The following is a 19,594-nucleotide window of genomic DNA, read 5'->3' as shown; positions in this document are numbered from 1 at the left end:
GCTTTTATAGTCCAGATCGCTGGCTTTTTTAGACGGTCTTCAAGTTTAGGAGGTGATAACATTGATGTGACATAAAGCTAACTTTCTCTGAGGCATCGTATAGGTTCCATTGTTCTGGATGAACAAAACTCGTAGGGCAGAGGCAAACGACGTTCTAATTAATCCAGTGGGGGCATGTTAGGCCTTCTTAGGCCGAGCATCTGGAAAAATAGGGCGGTTTTGTTTTGCTTTTTTCTAGTAACCCAGATGAGATGCTTACGAGTCAGAGCAGCTGGCAGCATGCCGAATTAGCCAGAATAAGTGCAGGTTTATGAAAGTGCAAAGCAAATGTAAAACAGGGACACGGTCTACCGTGAATTTTCCGACATTTTGGTAATTTGCAAATACCTCGTCCGCAAGACGGGTCGGTAAGAATGTCTTTGGTGAATCTGAGAGGAGGTAAACCGCCCAGAAGTCACCCCCGCTCCCGGGGCATCCGGTTTGTTCTCGGGTTCGGGCCAGCGTGGGCGCGGGGACATGGCGGGGAACGGCGGCCGGGAGGCCACTGGGGAGACGCCCTGCGTGTGGACAGGCCCGCTCGGCCGCCCCCACCCCGCCCCCACCCCGCGGCCTCTGGGCCCCGCTGGCCAGCGCGGTACACGGGGTTGGGTTTCAGCGCTTTGTTCTCCGTGCGGCCCTCAACGTTGATTAAGGCCCGTCAGGCAGGTTAACCGGCAAGTTAGTTTTTCACGCTGGGATCGCGTTCCCCGCCCACCCCACCCGTGCCTGTACAGGTGGGACCCGCCAAGGGCTGGGCAGGTGGGGCACTCGCTCTGCAAAGAGGAGCCTGGAGGGTGCTGCCCTGGGCCTCCCGATTCATTCCTTGATTTTCCCAAGCTGAGCCTGCTCAGAGTGGTGATGATTAACCAGACCCCACATCTGGGAACACAACGCTGGCTTCACTCCCTGCCAACAAGGGGCCGAGAAAGCACCATTTAGTCGCTCTGAAACAGGGAAGGTTTATTTCCACTTTTCGTATCTGCCCGTAGGACCTGCCCGGGGCGCAGGATGGGCGCAGGGTGGGCGCAGGGGGGTCGGGGATCTCGACCTCACGCTGAGCTGCACTCAGAGGCCAAGGCCAGGTGCTGGTCTCTCCTCGTGGATTTACAGGTTCTGAGTTCAGGAAGAGTGTGGGATTGTGTCCTGGAACTTAGGAGGGGGCACTCTGCTGCCCACCGGCCTGCCCCGGCTCCGTCCATGTATCTCTGTGTCCGTGCACCTCTTCACCTCCTAGGTGACAGTGTCAGGGCTGATGAGTGGTGGGCAGCAGACAGCTGGGGTGGCCTGTTCCCCTGGCTTGCCGCCAGGCCAGCTCTGGGCCCGTGGGGTCTCCAGGGCCTCGGGTGCTCCTCGGCCAAGGACACCAGGGACACCGGGCTCTGGCTCCAGAGGCCGCACAGTGGGAGGCCGGTCTGTGCACAGCGGGCTGGCTACAAGGGAGGGACACCGGGCCCCCAGCCCCCACCGCCTTCCCCTGTAGCCTGGCAGCTGAGAGCAGAGCTGAAATTTAACTCAGCCCTGAAAGCACAGTTGAGACAGTTTCGCCTAGCTCAGAAAGAGGTAGAATTGCGTCCCTAAAGCACACTGATTTTACAGGGTCTGTGGGACAGACCTGGAAAGGTGAGGTGTGGATCCGGAGTGGGGCAGGTGGTGACGGGGGCACAGGGCAAGAGGCTGACCATGGGCTCCACCCTCTGAGCCTGGACACAGCCACACGGAGGGTCCGGGCTCCTGTGAAGCCGCCTTCCCATGCAGAGGACAGGCTTCTCACCTGTCCCCCCAGTGCTGGGCCTGTGTCACCGTCAGGCCCTCTGAGAAATGCTGGCTGTTCCTGAGGACAACTCTGGAGAACGAGGTGAACCTTGGCTAGGCAGGTGGACAGGCTTTGTTGTGGTCAGGCAGGTGGCCTGGGGAGAATCAGCATGGGCCCCACACCCCGTCTCTACAGCCTCTGTGGGTGGAAGGTGCCGGAAAACTTGAGGAGCTGCTCTGGCCCGCTCGCCAGGTCCAGGTGTCAGCCGTCACAGAGAAGGGACAAGAGGTTGGATGGGACCCCTCAGACTCCCCAGGGCAGGGGGCCAGGGTTCTCTCAGTTCCACGCAGGGCCCCAGGTGCGGACACAGAGCCGTCCTCTTCCTTGACCCCACTCTGAACTCTGAAGACTGGCCTGGCCCGCACGGGCACGGGGTGGTGGTGGGGGTGCTCATCCTGCGTTCTGTACTTGGGCACAGGCTGGGCGGGGCTACCCCCTTGCTCCCTCCTCCAGGCCCAGCGCTGTCTCAGCCTCGGACCTCACGGCCAGCAGCAGCCAGAAGCCCAGGGCCACGGAGCAGTGGGGCGGGCAGACAGACCCACCTGTGACCTGGCCGGTGAGCGAGGTGGAGGGCCTGGGCCTTGGGGAATTCCCGCCCTGCTTGCTGGGGTGGGGCTGAGGAGGGGCCCCCCGTGCTGTCCTGCCTCAAGAGCCATGGCCCACTCCATCCTTGTCCCAACACCCTTCCGCGCCCTTGACAAGGGCACCAGGGGGCCGGGCTGGAGACAGCCATTGGGGCGGCGTCTGGGAGACAGAGGCTCATTGTCCAGCCTCAGCAGCCCTTCGGGTTTGAGATGCACTCACCTTCACCCGGACCCTGAGGGGGCAGGGCCCGATGTCCAGACCTTTCCCTGGGACCACTCTGTCCTTGCCTCCGGCAGGCAGGACACCCTGTCCCTCCTTGGGGCCACGTCCAGAGTCGACGGCCCCGCCGAGCTGGGCAGGGCTGGCCGGGCAGGAGGTCACCCTGTGGTCCTGGCCTTTAGGGGTTTCCAGGTGCTGCGGCCCAGCGCCGCCCCCCCCCCCCCCCAGGCTCCCCTGTGTCTGCCCAGCACTATGGCCTCGGGATGTCCGGGGACTCTCCTGAGCCCCCACCCCTCCGGGTCCCCTTCCCCCCTCCATGCCCTACGAGGACGAACATGGTTCTGCCTCAGGCTGCTGACCACACCCCCCCGTGGGGCGGCCCCCAGACCCAGTTGGGGGCGGCCATCGCCATCTTACTGGGCAGCATTGGATGGTGTCAGGTCTCTAATACTGCCTGGTAATGATGACGGCGGGGCCCTGCACGCAGCGACGGGGCCGCCCTCCCCCAGCCCCAGGCCCCTCCCTTTCCCCACGCAGGCCCCACGCAGGCCCCACGCAGGCCCCAGCTCCCCGACAGACACCCTGAGTCGGCCCACCCACCCAGAGTTCCTCTGTCCCCTCCTGCCAGGTGGGGCTGTGGGGCAGAAAGGTGACCCCTCCCCTGGACCCAGGCATGTCTGAGTGCCCCTTCTTGGCCCCCCAGAGTGAAAGGTGTCCTGCAGCTGCACTGAGCCCCCCCCCCCCCCCCCCCGCCCAGGGATCCTGGATTAGGACGCTCAGGTATCAGGCCCTACCCACAACACCCCAGCAGGTGCTGCCACCACACCCGGCAGGTGTGGGCTGAGCGGGCCACAACAAAGGGCTCTGGAGGGCAAAGGCCCAGCCTGGGCCTCGGGGTGGCCCCGAGACAGCCCCAGGGCAGGCGGGCCACCTTGCAGACTGGCAACATCTCCAGCCTTGGTCCTGGGTCTCGAGCCCCAGGTCTCCTCGCTCCGGAGAAAGCAGGGAGGAGCCCTCGGGCCTCCCTGCCCGGGGATCCTCACCCCTTCCCACCTGGACCCTGCCTGCCCACGGGTGGGCACCAGGTGTCTGTCCCTGTCCTCGGGCCGAGGCGCACCTGGGCCTCTGTGGGCATCTTACCGGACAGTGCTGGATTTCTTGGCTTGACTCTAACACTGTCTGGTAACGATGTTCAAAGGTGACCCACCGCCTGCCTGCCAGGAAGCGGCCCGAGGACACACCGTCCAAAGACGGGCCAAGAGCCCAGAGCTGGCTTAGGGCTGGGCAGACAGCCTGTCTCCGCTGTGCAGCCCGGCGCATCAGGGCAGCCCCCACCTGCAGGTTGGTACCCCTCTGCCGTACCACTGAGCCCAGGCTGGGGACCCCTGGCTCCCTCCCGAGCTGAGTTCTCAGGGTGCTCTGACCCCCGGGGAGAGACCACGAGGATTGGGACATTAGGACCGGAAAAGGGCCACCTGTCATGTCCTGGACACCAACCTCGTCCCGGGGCCCTGGCCCGCACACCCAGCCCCGCCTGCTCTGCCCCTGTATGTTTGCTGCGGCTGAACTCAGGCCTGTCAGCAGAAGTGGAGACTGGGCCCAGTCAGCAGCCGCCTGAGGAAATGCATTTTCTGGCTGGCACAGAGTTGGCAACAGGCAGCCCCCACCTTCCCTTCGCAGCCCCTCCTGTCCACCCTACAGGGTCACCCACCGTGGCTGTCTAGGGCACCATGGCCAGTCCTGTGGGAGCTGGCCCCACCCTTAGAGGCCCCAGTCAAGTGAGGCCAGCCATGGGCGGTGGCCTCTCTCACACCAGGACTCTTACTCTACAAAGGGGAGCTCACTCTCTTGGTCAACCAGGGATGCAGGAAGGACAACGGTGTGTCCAGGTGCCCCGGCCCAAACCCACGGTCGGAGGGCAGTAGACATTCTGTGCTGTTTCCCAACGAGAACAGAGTCTCCCACTCCCCCAACCAGCCCCCACGGTGTCACAGTCGAGAATGGGAACATTGTCTGCCATCGGCGAGGCCGGGATGGCCCTTTGTCTTATCTTTTTGATCTGAAGCCAGGATGCCAGCCTCCGGACCTGCCCAGCTGACTCGCACAGGGGTGGCCCCTCTAGGCCCCGGGAACCCCACCCTGTACTGGGTCCCCAGCCGGCCTCTAGGGAGGGAGGAGGGGTCTGACCCTGGCCTCACCGTTATTCATTAACCAGCCAAGAGCCGTTCAGGGAACTGGGGAGGGTGCCACAGTAAGCATACTCACGTTCAAGTGCAGGGAAACCAGATCATTCGCTCCGTAGCTACACCCACAGGCACACGCACCTGGGGGGCTGCGTGCTGGGGCTGCCTTGGGTCACGGGACTTCTGGGGGTCACTCTGCAGACTCAGGATGGTCGGGGGTGTCACTGCTTCCTCAGGGCAGGGCACTGCCATCCTGGAAGGGTTTGCCGCTGACTGGAGGCCTCCTGCACCACAGCCTGCCGATGGGCGTCTTACCAGACACGGTTAGATCTGGGTTCCATTGTCTAATACTGTCTGGTAATGCCGTTCATCCATGGCCTGACCACCGCTGGAGGAGGGGCCCCTGGAGGGACACCGGGTGGAGGGCGAGGCCCGTGGTCCTTTACGGGCCCATTAGTGGCCCTGAGCCAGGCAGTGCACACCTGCCCAGGCCCAGGGCCTTCGTGTCCCCCACAGGGCATGGGCCATGCAGGACTTCCCCAGCCTCCAGACCCCAGACCCAGACCGGGGGAGCCCTCTGACCCCTCAGGGGGTCGAAATGGATACACAGCCATGATGGATTATCGTTGTAATAAAGGGTGAGAGGTGCGGAGGTGGCTGGTTTCTGTGCATCTCGGGTCCACGGGTGGATGGGGCCGTCAAGGTCTGCGAGCAGGTGAGGCAGAAGTCATGCTGTTGGCACTGCCGTGGGGCCAGAAGAACCCCCAGGGGCTGCAGCCAACTAGCCCCCTGGAGCCCCACCTAGAGCCCTCACCACCCCCCCACCTGTGCCAGGCAGGGGGGTCCTGAGGAGGACGAGACTGAAACAGCCCCAGACGCCCAAACCTCCAACGCAGAGCAGGGAAGGGCACCTGTGGCCAGTAGTGCACCCAGACACCTCCCTGGGCCACACTGTCCCCCACCCCAGGCAGCACGAGGGGCGGGGCGGGGCGGGGGGGTACAAGCTACCTTTGCTTCCCTTTGTGGGCCTACACTCAGGACCCCACCGGGTCCCCACAGGCCCATCTCGGAGGCTTGGGCAGTCAAGGAGTGGCTTCCAGGTGCCAGACCATCAACATGGGGTTGAATCGGGGCAGGCAGCCCTTAATCTTCAGCTGCTCTCAGGCCCCCACCCTGCTCCCCGCTGCTCCCCTCTGAGAAGCTCGTGGAGATGTCCTCTGTCTAGAGCTATCCCCAAAACCAAACTTCTGGATGCTGATCCCACCCTCAGTCTCACGGCTGCACCCCCCAAAGCCCCTTCTTCCCCCCTGAGAATTCCGAGTAGGTCCTGGGGTCTGCACATTGCTCAAGTGCTCTGCAGGCTGAGTCAGGAAGAGGGGACCTCTGGGGGCTCTGGGGGAGGCCCCCTCCCTGCTCCCTCCTCCTCTCCACCCCCCACTTCCCTCCTTCCATCACCAAGTCTCTCCTGAGCACCTGTGGCCAACTTGCACAGTTCTAGACGCCGGGAGAGGAGGACCGTCCCTGAGAGGGGGTAGCAGGTGCGAGGAGGCTGGGGAGCAGGACACGTCAACTACGAGGGCTGTCAGTGTTGAAGAAGCCAGAGCAATCGAGAAGGTGGTGGTTGGGGGTGGGGGTGGGTAAAGCCGGCCCAGGAAGGCCTCTGGGATCAGATGACCAAGTGGGGACCATGCAGACACCCGCGGGAACCAAGCAGAGGTACCGGAGGCTGCATGGAGTCCGACAGGAGAACTTTGGCCCAGCGTCCAGGCAGCACAGCCTGGCCCCAGACAAGGCACCAACTGCCCACCCACCGCTTGGGCTCTTCCCCACTTTCCCTGGCCCCAGAAGTAGGGCTGGGCCACTGCCTCCTGCCCCCAGCACACCCCCCAGCTCAGAGGCCCCCAGCTGCCCACCTGCCCCCTCGGGGATGGCAAGTTAATGATCCTCCTGCCCTGCTCCGGGCTGCAGAGGCACAGTGACGCGCCCAGCCCCAGGCCATTACCACCGTGGGAAAGGCTGGGGCGGCACCCACACCATCCAGTTTGTCGGGTTATGAGGCAAGGTTTTGCAGTTTGAGCTCTTGTGTCAGTGCAGGCAAGGGGCCACCTTCCCAGAGCCCACAGGGACCCAGGGTGGTGGGCTGGCCCTCCAAGGGGTCTGGGCCCCTGGAAGTAAACGGGGGAGGGGCGCACTGGTTCCTGAGGGAAGACAAGTACGGGGGCTCTGTGCTCAGGCCAAGGGAAAAACCAGGGCCCCACTCCCCCACACCCTCTGCTGCCCCGGCAGGCCCAGGCTGGCGGCCACTAGCCCTAATCACTCAGGTCAAGGGTTTGGCTGCAGGAGCTCTCCACCCTCCAGGCTGACCCACGGCCACCTTGGGGCAGAAAGTCTCAGACCACAGTCCAGCAGGACTGACCCCTGAAAGTCCCCAGTACCAGCACAGGCAGGCGAGGAGCCTGGGAGTGCACCAGCGTCGGCGTGGGGTCAGGGAAGCCTCTCCACAGGGGGGGTTGTCCACAGGACACCCAAAGTAAGGAGCGGTTTAAAGGGTATATTAACCTCCAAGGGCCACGAACTGGGGGGCTTGAAGCAACAGAAATGCACTCCGTCCCAGCTCAGGAGGCCAGAGCTCAGAAATCAAGGTGGGGGCGTGGGGGCACTCCCTCTGGAGTCTCCAGGGGAGGGTCTGTCCTGCCTCCTCCGGCCTCTGGTGGCTCCAGGCGTCCCTGGGCTTGTGGCCACACCACTCCGGCCTCTGTCCCCCATCTTCACGTGACTTCTCCTGGGTCTCCTCTCTCTGCCTCCCTCTTGTGAGGATGCTGGCCATCGGATTTAGGGCCCACCAGATAATCCAGGAGGATCTCATCTCAAGACCCTCAATCACATCTGCAAATACCCTTTTTCCAAGTAAGGTCACATCTGCAGGTTCTGGGGCTTCGGACATGGACACATTTGGGGGGACACCATCCAGCCCTGCAAGAAGCAAGTGAAGGCACCCTAAGCAGAGACGCCCTTGACCCACACAAGACCCTGGAGGGTGGCGAGGCCACGTGGCTGGATGGTGGACACCACACGAGAGGCTGTGGTAAGTGGAGACGAAACGGAGCACGTAAGACAGGGAACGCGAAAACCTTTACGGGGTCGGGTCTGGGGTTCCGGGCATGGGTTTGGGGGTCTTCAGAAGGCTCAGGGATGATCACGTGAAGGATGCAAGGCCCGTGTGGGGACTGTGCACATAGGCCCCTGCTCCAGCCACAGCCCCACCCCACCTCCCACCAAAGCCCCCCCTCCACTAGCTCCCCGTGGAGCCTGGCCTCCTGCCGCTCCCACCTGCTTGCCTCTGGGCCACTGGGTGGCTGTTGCCCAGAGACGGTTGCCAGGCCACCACTGTTGTTTCCCCGGCAGAGGGCTTACACCACCTTGTTGGGCAGGTAAGAGGGACAGGCAGGCCACCGGCACAGGTCCTCGCTGAGGGGACCATCCCATGTCCCCTACCCACCTGGCTGCCAAGGACCCTGTGGGTTCTCTCAGTTCTCTCTGTCAGGAGCAGAAGGGACATGAAGGAGGGTGGGGAGAGGGGCGTCCTGGCTGAGATGAGCCCCCTCTGCAGAGGGCCCACCCCCCCAGCACCACAGCGTGAGGGTCACAAACCCCCAGGCCGGGCCAAGAGGAGCCTGTCTCCTGGGGGGGGGGGGAGTAGGAGTGGCTCCTCAGGACGAGCCCCTTTGCCCAGGACCAGGGCTGCTTCCTTGGGCCAATTCCCCACAGGGCGTCCTCCCAGACAGCCCGCCCCCAGCCGGGAGGCACCAGCCCATCGAACAATGTCAGCACCTCCCGAGCAACCCACGATGACACGTGTGCCTGGGGAGAAGACGCACGGCAGGACACTGACGTCTTCTCGTTTCCTTGAACATTTCCTCCAGGTTCGCCAGGGCCTGCCTTCCATCCTGTACCGGGGTGCCGCTTCCTGCCAGTCTTTTTACCTGACCAGGTAAAAAGTTTATTTCAAAATTTACTCTAAAGTCGAGCTTTCACCTGCCCCGGGCTTCTGCAGGCCGCACGCGATGTGGGGGCCATCCTCTGCTGTGGGGGGCTCCCATCCTGCGACTCTTGTGATAAATGCGTTCCGTGAACCTCTTTGAGCATAAAGCTTTGCATCTGTATTTAGAATGACGTCCTTCAGAGACACTCTGACAAGTGCAGGCACTAGAGAGAAGGCTTGCGGGGCCAAGAGGTCTGACGTGCACACCTCCCACCCCCACCCGTTACGCCCCTGCCAGCCACAGACGCCACATGTCCCCACCTGCGTGCACACCGGGGGCCTTTTTTTCTTTTTTCTCTCTTAACCTTTGTTCATTTGAATGACAAGAAATGAAGATTCACGGCTTATTTCTTTGTGAAAGTAATAAACACAGGTTTTCCCACCATCAGTAGAGCAACCCTATGAACGCTTTCATAAGCCAAGATGCTGTAAAGCAAAGAGGCATATGGGGAAAATGTTAGCGCGTCCAGGCCCAAAAAATAACCTTTCTTAGGCTTTTCTGATACCTCAGGGTACATCTTGCTAATGGACGCACAACATAAGTTGAGATAAAGTCCAGATCCTCACAGACACAGCTCAGAGCTCTGGGTCTGTACATGGGGTGCTGAGGGCGGTTCCCAGGAAGGAGCTGGGCGGGCCGGCCAGCTGTCCACTGCCTCTGTAAGACACTGCAAAACAAACCGCTGAACGCTATTTTCTCTTTTCGCCTTTGTCCGTAAAGGCAAAGCGCCTCTTCGGACTTCTTTCAGTCAGCAAAAGCAGGTACCAATGTGGGTTCTGCTAAGTTAAAAGTGAAGCGGTATAACTCGAAGTTGCAGAAAGCCAGGGTGGAGGGCGATCCCGCACAGTTAGGAAAGCCAGGTGGAGGCGTGGCGGCCGCGCTTGCTTCTGCAGAGTGCGCCCGCGCTGCCAAGCCTCCAGATCCGCTGCAGAAGTTCTCCGTCCACCCTGGGCGGTGGGAGGCGCGGCTTGCTCCCTCCGGAGCCGACCACCGGCCCGTTGTGCACTTGCTTCTCTTCCGGCCGTTCTCTAGTCGTGCCCGAATGTCGCCACGTCCTCCTCGCCATTACCGCCGCTAGCCCACGTTGACACGTGTCGTGTGTATAATAAGCCCTCTGTCTTCACAGCAGCCCCATCAGGCTGCTGTCCCTGCCAGCCCACTTTACAGGCGAAGAAAGAGAGGCACAGAGAGATTAGGCGAACTGCTGAGGAACTTCCCTGTGGGGAAATGTCCGGAACTTCTCTGACCACGCTCCTCCAGGGGCCCTGGATGTACCCCCCTCTGACCCGTCTGCCTCTCAGGGCTCCTGGCAGTCCAGTGCCGGGTGCCCCACAGATGCCAGCTTAACTCCATTTTCCTCCCACTCTCATGTTCGTGTCTTCCTGGACAATTTCCTTGCCCTGAGTTTCCAACCCTTCTGTTGCATTTTTATTTCCACGAGCTCTTTCGTGGTCTGGACCCCTTGTTCTGGTGGCATCCAGCCCTCTTTCAGGGGTGACGACTCTCCCGTTCACAACCCAGCACATTCCAGGGGTTGCCTTCCTTCAACTCCCGGTCATCTGTTTCTCCCCACCTCTTCCACTTCCTGTGCGCACGTGCGTGACTGTGCACGTGGCGCTCTCACTCACACCTGGGGGGCCTCCCTCAGATGCCTGTTGACTCCATGGCCACGCACTCAAGCTGCTGAGGGATGGTATTGGACATGAGTACCTTTGGGGGAGGTTATCCCAGCAGGACTCCTGGGACTCGCTGCTGGTTCTCGGAACACACGGGAGGGGGCTGGGGTGCACGCACCCACACGCTCGCGTTCTCCCTGTTTTCGGGAGGCTTGTATCGCCCCAGCCATGCCGGACCAGGTCCAGCCCCCACACTCAGCACCCTCCAAGGAACCCTCCCATTCTGGGTGGGCCAGGGCTGGGGCAAGGGGCTCTGGGCCATCCACACGTGCTCAGCCCACCCCTCAGCAGAGGTGTGAGGCTCCCCCCAACCCCAGCCCACCTCCCATAACCGTGTTGACAGCTATTCAGTTTGTTCCTCTCCTCTCCTAAGGGGGGGGGGGGGGACTAAAGTATTTCTTGGGTGACCAGCTGGTGTGTTTGCAGAGTGACTGTCCTCTCTGGATAGTGACCTGCCGACACCTGATTTGTCCTTCTCTGTTCTGCCAACTCCACAGTGTGCTTGCCTCCCCACTGCTTGTCATTTTCAATCCTTTCCAAAGTCTTCACCCCCCAAGCAGTCCCCAAACCGGGACGGGCCCATCAAAGAATAGCTAAAATTCCCTGAAATGGCCCCAAGTTGGCCACAAGGGAAAGGGCACTCAAAAGGGGGCGTCGTCTCGGGACAGGGCCCAGAGCAGCCGTGAAGATGCTGCCAGGCACCTCACTGCCCAGTCCCACTTCAGACACACGTGCCACCCTCAGCTCCAAGGGGGCACCCGCTTGGGGCCAGGGTGCCCCTCCAGACCCCCGAAGACCTGACAGCCGGCACCACCGAGGCCAAGCACAGCAATGCCAGACACATGGTCCCTGCAGGGAAAGCCTCGTCTGGAATAAACAGGATGCCGAGATGACCCTGCCTCCACAGGGCACCAGGCCCCACGGTCACCGCAGAGACAGGAGCCAGCCACAAGCAGAGGCCCAAGTCCAGGACCCCGGGAGGCACCCCTCCCTGAGGCTAGGACCGAGGACTGCCCAAAGGTCCCACAGAGGGGTGGGGGTGGTGTCTTCCCAGAGCTGCCCCCGCCCTTGTGCTCCCACACCTGCAGCCCGCAGCCACACCCGCTTCATCTACCATCGGGGACCACCCACTAGGACCCACGTCAGCAGGAAGAGGGGCAAGTGGTCCAGGATTGCAGGGGTCTGGCGGAGCCACACCCGGGTGCCAGGTGAATGCAGCCCTGGGCCTGTCCAGTGCCTCCCCGGGGACAGGCACCCCATCCCCAGGGAAGGCATTCCCATCAGGGGACCACATATAGCCATTCACTGGGAGGGGGGCCAGGAGAAGGCCAGGCACTGGGTATGGGGTCTGCGCCAGCTGAGCAGGAGAGAGGACAGCAGAGCCGGGGCCGGAACAGGCACAGAGAGGGGACACAGCAGCGCTCCACGGTCTGGAGGCACCACCACGAGGAGCAGCCGTAGCAGGCACTGCCCCTGCCTGGCCCAGAACCCAGCCACTGTCCAGGACATGCCTGGGCCCATCTCCCCTGCCTGACATGGGTCACCCATGACATCATGATACACATTGTGACCCCCACTCTCCTGGGCATGTGCCTGCACCACGTCTCCCCCCAGCTGCAGCCTCACAGCTTAGCTCTCCCCTGCACGGAGCCCCCAGCCTGTTGGTAAGCAGGGACCCTGCCCTCTCCAAGGCCGGCCCTGGCTGGTGATGACTCTCCCCTCTTGCCCAAGATAGGCTCAGGCCCACTGGTCAGGACTGAGATGGGCCCAGGCGGCCGGGGGTACTGCCCAGGGGCTACTAGAAATGGGCAGGATGGCCAGATTCACCGTGGGCACCTCCCCCAGCCACCCCCTCGGACCCCGCCCTGTTCATAGGCTGGGCCCACAAAAGACCGATGGGGAGCAGCCAAGAGGAGCAGCCCCTGCACCGGCCAAGCCAGTCGGGCCAAGACGCAGGTGGGCTTGGGGCAGGGGCAGGGCCAGGGGACGGGAGCCCTCCAGCCAGGCCAGAGCCTCTGACACCCCGCCCCCACCCCCCCCACCCCCCCGCCACCTGCCCGTAGACCTCCTGGACGCTGCTGACACCGCCAGGCCTCAGGCCTCTCTCCTGGAGAGGCACCTGCCAGAGGGGGAGAGGCAGCTGCACGGCAGTGGGCAAGGGCCCTACTTCTACATCGGAGGCACCAACGGGGCCTCCATGTGAGTGGGGGCCTCAGGCTGGGCCCTGCTCCACTGCCCTCAGGGCCCCACGTCCCCTCCGCTGGCGCACCTGCCCACCCCCAGGCTCCCAAGGCCCCCGCGGCCACCGCTGCCCCTGTGCCTCCACAGAATCAGCTCCTACTGCAAGGGCAAGGGCTGGCAGCGCATTGAGGACAGCCGGCGGGAGGACTACAAGCTGAAGTGGTGCGAGGTCAAGTGCAGAGACAGCTACTACAGCTTCCGGGAAGGTAGCAGGGGAGGGGCCGCGGGATCTGGCACAGCCTGCAAGAGCCCCCTGGGCCAGAGCCGGGGGCCGGGCGGTGCCATTGCCCTCCACCCGGGGAGGTGGTGGCCACAGGGGCGGGGGGAGGCTGTGGTGGCCCCGCAGCCCCGCATGCCAGCCGGGCCTCCACCCGCCAGGCGAACAGCTGCTCTACCAGCTCCCCAACAACAAGCTCCTCACCACCAAGATTGGGCTGCTCAGTGCCCTGAGGGAGTACTCGAGGGTCGTGAGCAGGACCCACAAGACATCACCGTGTGCCCAGGCCAAGTAAGCCCGCCCCGGCCCTCTGGGACCCACCACCAACTCACTGCACACCCACGTGTCCTCCCCCGCCACACCCCAGTCCCGCGAACCCACCGTTGCCCTCTGCTCAGCGGCACCACCATCCATCGGACGGACGTGCCAGCCGCTGGTCCTGAACACCCTCCATGGGACCAGCCCACTCCCAGTTCTGTCTGTTCACCTACATCCATGCACCCCCAAATACCTGCCACCCACTCCATCTGCCCACCCCCCGGACCAGGCAGCGATCTGTGCACACACCCACCATGGTCCACCCACCCTAATGCGTCCCCCAGAACCTCCCACACCACTGCCACCTGCTCCCCTCCCCCCACCCACCACACAGCCCTGCCTGAGCCGCTGTGGGTCTTCATCCGACTACCGTCCGCTCATCTGCCTGCCCATCCAACCAGCCGTGCACCACCCGCCTCCCCCCTCCGCCCTCCACCAAGCAGGCAGCCCCCCCCCCCACTTACCTGGCCATCCGTGACCTCACCTTACCTCTACGTGTCCAGCCGTCCACCTCCATCCTACCCAGTTCTGTCAACAAATCTAATCGATCGCCTCCAAGCATCTGTCTACCCACCGGACCACCTGCCCATCCACCCACCTACTTCCATCCAAAATCCATTTACCCAACCACCCACCTATCCACACCCACGCCTCCTCACCTCTCCAGACACCCATCCATCCATTCTCCACACACTACCGAGTGGCCGCTCAGCCCAGGCCCTGTGTCTCCCTGGGGTACAGATCCAGAAAGGACACAACCTCCGCCCTTGAGGAGCTCACGTGGACCAGCCCAGGATGCTTTGGGCCACAGAGGTAGCAGCATTCAGCCCAGCTGGGAGGAGCCATTCTGCCCTAAATTGAAGGACGGCCTGGCGGTTACAGGGCACCCCAAGCCAGGGGAAGAGGTCTGGACTGGGCCGGGGTGCTCAGGGACCCATGCAGACCATTCACTGCGTGCTGGGCACTGTCCTAGCCTGGGGACACAGCTCTGAACTGTCCACTCACAATGCCTGAGGGGGCGCGGGGAACAGCAAGGAGGTGGGAGAGGGGCCAGGATGTGAGTGAGGCAGACCAGCCCGTAGAGAAGCCAGGTGTGCAATGACCCTGAAAAGAGTGCTCCTGGCAGAGGCAACCAGCCTTCCAGTGGACCTGTCCCTCCAGCTGCTCCCAGGTCAGACCCCTAGGAAGGCTGGCTTTTCTAGGCTGGCTAGTCTAAGGCGAGGGAACAGCCTTCCCTGTGTCTTCCCCACCCGCCCTGCTCCGCCAGAGTCCTGAAAATGGAAGAATTTTTCCCAGAGACCTACCGTCTGGACATCAGGGACGAGAGAGAGGCTTTCTTCACTCTCTTTGATGGTGAGAGGTCACTGGACGCCAGGCCCGCTCTGGGCAGAGAGGTTCAGGAACGGACCAAGGACCTGGCTCCACTAGGGCAGGGTCAGGCCTTGCGGAGTCGTGGCGGGGGCGTGGTCATGGAGAAGGGTGGAGCCAGGTAGGCGTGGTCTGGGCTGAGGCTGAAGCGATGGGTCAAGGTGAAGGGTCAACGCCGGACCTTGTGGAGGCGGAGCCTGGTAGGGGGCAGGACCATGGCCGGGAGGGCGGTTGGGGCCGTGGCTGGGCGTGGTCAGAACGGGGCGGGGCCAGCCAGGAGCTCAGGTGGCTCTTCCCACAGAAAATCAGACGTGGATCTGCAAGCCCACGGCCTCCAACCAGGGCAAAGGCATCTTCCTGCTCAGGAACCAGGAGGAAGTCGCCGCCCTGCAAGTCAAGACCCAGAGCATCGAGGACGACCCCATCTACCGCAAGATGCCGTTCCGGGCGCCTCAGGCGCGGGTCGTGCAGAGGTGTTGGGCAAGGGCACCACAAAGGGCATCGGTCAGGGTGGCGCTGACCCTGGGCCCCGCCGATGCCTGGGAGCGCGGGCTTGGAAATGGAAAGCTGCGGTGCCCCCAGCTGGGCCTCTGTGTGGCCAGCAGAAGTGGGGGTGTCACATCTCGTCGGGGTTGATAGAGATACCCCCTCACACACACACACACACACACAGGCTCCTGGACACGGGGCAGGGCAGAGAGGTCTCGGGCAGTTTGCTCCTGCAGGAAGGCCAGCCTCTGTTCTGTCCCCAGCCCAGCCAGCCGCGGCCTGCAGGCTGCAGCCAGAGGGACCACCCCTCCCCAGCTCCCTGGGCCCCTGGGCAGGGTCTTGACTCACAGCCTCACACGGAGAGGTGGATGGGTGGCAATGTGGCCTCACAAAGGTCCCTCTGGACCTCCACATCCACCAGGGTGGCTGCTGCCACAACTACGTTCTCCTGCCCCTTGGGCACCCCAGATCATGCAGTGGTCTGAGATTTAAGGGCCAGACCCTCCCTCCCAGTTCCCTGACTTGTTCAGGCTCAGAAATGTCCCCTTAACGATGGACACTCACTCAGCCAGAAGAGAGGGCCCACAGATCACACCTGGGACAAGTGGTGCTGAGGAACTGGTCTGGGGGGCCAAGGGGACACAGGATAGGCCAGCCATGTGCTCAGCCCCCATGTGTCCCCCAGGTACATCCAGAACCCACTGCTACTGGATGGGAAGAAGTTTGACGTGCGTTCCTACCTGCTCATCGCCTGTGCCACGCCGTACATGGTCTTCTTTGGTCACGGCTATGCCCGCCTCACTCTCAGCCTTTATGACCCCCATTCCAGCGACCTCAGTGGCCACTTGACCAACCAGGTAAGGGCACCCCACAGATGAGGGCCCTCTCTGCAGCTTTGGGACAAGATCACTGCTTGGGACACAGAGGAGAGTTCAGCTATAGGCGGAAGCTCAGACCCAAGGTGGCAGGGGCCCGGAGGTGGCCCAGGCCTGGTGGTGATCCCGGGCTGCCCTGCTCGCAGTCAGCACCACCTCTCACCTTCAGCCAGGGAAGGGCATCCTGGTGAAATGACTGATGACTGAGAGCCCTGCGCCCCTGACCCCCAGCTTGGTTCCCTCTAGGTGCGGATGGGGTGTGGGTAGGGGTAGGAAATGAGGTCTCTGAGGACTTCCGTGGAGAGATCCTGTAGGCAGAGGTCTCTACGGAAGGATCTTCATGAGAGGATCTAGGTGGGGGCCTTCCATGAGGATCTGTGGGAGACTTGATGGTTGAGAGGGTCTCATGGAAGAAAGTGCTGGGGAGGGTCTCAGCAGGCAGTGTCACCGCAGGGCGTCCTGGGGTGGCCAGGACCTCTGTGGACTCACTGGGTAGCTGGGTTAGCGTGAGGCTCTCTTTAGGGGCCTTCAGCAGGGGCAGGGCCTCTGGGTGTTCTGGAGTGGTGGGCTCCAGATGCTGCACTGCCCCCCAGTTCATGCAGAAGAAGAGCCCCCTGTACATGCTGCTCAAGGAGGACACGGTATGGAGCATGGACCACCTCAACCGCTACATCAACGACAAATTCCGGAAGACCAAGGGACTCCCTAGGGACTGGGTCTTTACTACCTTTACGGTCCGTGTGCTTCTTCCCGGTGCCAGCCTGTGGGGAGGGGGTAAGGGTCAAGACCCCTCATGGTACATGAGGGGTAGGTGCTGGGCACAAGGTGCTCAGAAGTCCCTGAGGGCATGCACCTGCGTGGAAGTGTGCCTCACGTGTGTCTATGTGTGTGCTGCGGGTGTGGAGGCTGGCCACTCGGAGGGGCTCCAGCTTCTCTCTGTCTCTTTCTCTTTCTCTTTCTCTCACTGTCGACAATTCACATGACATGAAGTTCGCCATTTTAAAGTGTGCAGTTCAGTGGTTTTTAGCATATTCACAAAGTTGTGCAGTTATCACCACCTAATTCCTCAAAAAGAAACCCCATACCCACTGTCAGACTCTCATCACCTCCCTCCAGTCCCTGGCACCCACTCATCTACTTTTGTCCCTATGGGTTTCCCTGTTCTGGACATTTCATAATAATGGAATCATACAATATTCCTTTCTGTGACTCAACGCTATTTCATGGTAGGGACATACAGTTTGCTTTGGTAAACATTTGCCATCTGATGGACATTTGGGCTGTTTCCACTTTCTGTCTATTTCGAGTAACGCTGCTGTAAATATTCATGTGCAAGTTTATGCATGAACATATTTTCAGTTCTCTTGGGTATATATCTAGGAATGCTATTGTGAGGTCACATGGTAACTTATGTTTCACTTTCTGAGGAACTACCAAACTGTTTTCCACAGTGGCTGCGATATTTCACATTCCCACCAGCAATACATAAAGGTTCCAATTTCTCCACATCCTTACCAACACCTGTTATTTTTTCTTTTTCTTTTTCTTTTTCTTTTTCTTTCTTAGTCATCCAGTGGGTGTGAAGTGGGGTCTCATTGTGGTTTTGATTGATGTTGAGCATCTTTTCGTATGCTTATTGGCCATTTGCAGGTCTGCTTTAGAAAAATTTCTATTCAGATCATGTGTCCATTCTTCTTTGTTAGGCTATAAGAGCTTTTTATATATTCTGGATACTAGACCCCTATCAAATATGTGATTCGCAAATATTTCTCCTGTTCTTGTCTTTTCACTTTATTGATAATGTCCTTTTTCTTGCACAAAATTTTAGATTTTGATGAAGTCCAATTTGTCTATTTTTTTCTTTTTTTTTTTAATGTTTATTTATTTTTGAGAGAGAGGGAGACACAGAATCTGAAGCAGGCTCCAGGCTCTGAGCTGTTAGCACAAAGCCCGACATGGGGCTCGAACTCACAAACCATGAGCTCATGACCTGAGCTGAAGTCGGACACTTAACAGACTGAGCCACCCAGGTGCCCCTAATTTGTTTATTTTTAATTTGGTTATTCATGCCTTTGATGTCATATATAAGAATTCATTGCCAAATCCAAAGTCACAAAGATTTGTACCTGTGTGTTTTCTTCTAAAAGTTTTATCATTTAGCTCTCAGGTAGGTCACTGCTCCATTTTGAATTAACTTTTGTATGGTGTGAGGTAGGGGTCTAACTTTATTCTTTCGTGTGTGGATATCCAGCTTTCCCAGCACCACTGGTCAAAGAGACCATCCTTGGCACATTGTTGAAAATCAGTTGATCAGATATGTATGGGTTTATTTCTATTCAATTCTATTCCATTGGTGGGTGTGTCTATCCTGATGCTGGTGCCACACTGTTTTGATGGCTGCCACTTCATTCATTCTATGAATGTGTTGCAATACACTACCTGGTTTTCATTTGTAGAAACACTCTTGCATTCCTGGCATAAATCACACCCAGACATGGTATATTATCCTTTAAATACGCTGCTGGATTTAGTTCACTAGTACTTCATTGAGTATTTTTGTGTCTACACACATAAGCAATACTGGTCTGTAGCACTCTCTTGTATGTTTGTCTGGTTTCAGATGTATTTCTTTGTCTTCTATTTTTGGAGAGCTTGTGAAGGATTAGTGTAAATTCTTTAAATGTCTGAATAACTCACCAGTGAAGTCACCTGGTCCTGGGCTTTTCTTTGTGGAAAGGTTTTTTATGACCAACTCAACTTTTACTTGTTATAGGTTATTCATATTTTCTGATTCTTACTGCATCAAGCTTGTTAGTTTGTCTTTCTAAGAGCTGGTCCATTTCTTTCAAGTTATCTAATTTGCTTGGAATACAATTGTTCATAGTGTTCTACAAACAATTATAATCCTTTTTATAATCATTTTCATCTCTGTGTAAGGTCTTTCTTTCTTGATTTTAGTAATTTGAGTCTTCTCTCCATTTTCTTGGCCAGTCTAAGAGTTTATCAATTTGGTCCATCTTTTTAATGAACCAGCTTTGAGGTTCATTTATTTTTTTCTGCTGTTTTCTATTCTCTCTTCCATTTATAGTCACTCTGATCTTTATTTCCTTCCTTCTGCTTTTTTAAAAATGTTTATTTGTTTGAGAGAGAGAGAGAGAGAGAGAAACAGCATGAGTGGGGGAGGGTCAGAAAGAGAGGGAGACACAGAACCTGAAGCAAGCTCCAGGCTCTGGGTTGTCAATACAGAGCCTGACACGGGGCTCGAACCCATGAACTGTGAGATCATGACCTGAGCTGAAGTTGGACACTTAACCGACTGAGCCACCCAGGTGCTCCTCCTTCTGCTTGTTTTGGATTTTTATCTTCTTTTTCTAGTTTATCAAGGTTGAAGAGATCTCAATCTTAAGGCTGACTTGAGATCTTTCTTCTGGTTTTATATAGGTGTTTACAGCCATAAATTTCCCTCTGAGCACTGATTTTACTGAATTTCATATAATTTTGTATGTTCTTTTTTCATTTCATCTGTTA

At 59.3% G+C, this 19,594-nt stretch overlaps 1 protein-coding gene and 1 long non-coding RNA gene across 10 annotated transcripts in view; one reads left to right on the top strand and one right to left on the bottom strand.

Annotated features, from left to right (window-relative positions):
• Nucleotides 1-19,594, top strand: part of TTLL10 (tubulin tyrosine ligase like 10) — a 30,075-nt gene that overhangs the window by 3,592 nt on the left and 6,889 nt on the right. For 2 of the 8 annotated variants that reach the window (XM_060625077.3, XM_060625084.2), the window contains exons 1-11: nucleotides 8,661-8,830; nucleotides 11,414-11,766; nucleotides 12,434-12,514; nucleotides 12,622-12,757; nucleotides 12,887-13,005; nucleotides 13,178-13,307; nucleotides 14,076-14,147; nucleotides 14,602-14,687; nucleotides 15,004-15,175; nucleotides 15,877-16,048; nucleotides 16,660-16,800. In XM_060625077.3, the coding sequence (XP_060481060.1) occupies nucleotides 8,661-8,830; nucleotides 11,414-11,766; nucleotides 12,434-12,514; nucleotides 12,622-12,757; nucleotides 12,887-13,005; nucleotides 13,178-13,307; nucleotides 14,076-14,147; nucleotides 14,602-14,687; nucleotides 15,004-15,175; nucleotides 15,877-16,048; nucleotides 16,660-16,800 (1,632 nt within the window). Of the gene's footprint in view, nucleotides 1-3,899; nucleotides 3,998-7,764; nucleotides 7,925-8,281; nucleotides 8,357-8,660; nucleotides 8,831-11,413; nucleotides 11,767-12,150; nucleotides 12,223-12,433; nucleotides 12,515-12,621; nucleotides 12,758-12,886; nucleotides 13,006-13,177; nucleotides 13,308-14,075; nucleotides 14,148-14,601; nucleotides 14,688-15,003; nucleotides 15,176-15,876; nucleotides 16,049-16,659; nucleotides 16,841-19,594 lie in introns of those variants that run through there. The other 6 variants (XM_060625079.3, XM_078452563.2, XM_060625078.3 and 3 more) reach the window with 6 other exon arrangements.
• On the bottom strand, nucleotides 985-15,069 carry LOC132672747 (uncharacterized). 2 transcript variants are annotated; one of them, XR_013557739.2, is made up of 4 exons: nucleotides 14,639-15,069; nucleotides 13,994-14,186; nucleotides 1,811-10,041; nucleotides 985-1,269 (listed from the first exon to the last, which is right to left on the bottom strand). It is a non-coding gene; the product is annotated as an uncharacterized LOC132672747 (long non-coding RNA). The 2 variants fall into 2 exon arrangements; XR_009607669.3 differs by having other exon boundaries at nucleotides 985-10,041.

This window comes from Panthera onca, chromosome C1 (assembly GCF_046562875.1).
Source record: "Panthera onca isolate mPanOnc1 chromosome C1, mPanOnc1 haplotype 2, whole genome shotgun sequence".
Classification (NCBI taxonomy): Eukaryota; Metazoa; Chordata; class Mammalia; order Carnivora; family Felidae; genus Panthera; species Panthera onca.
This window is presented reverse-complemented; position numbering and strand designations above follow the sequence as displayed.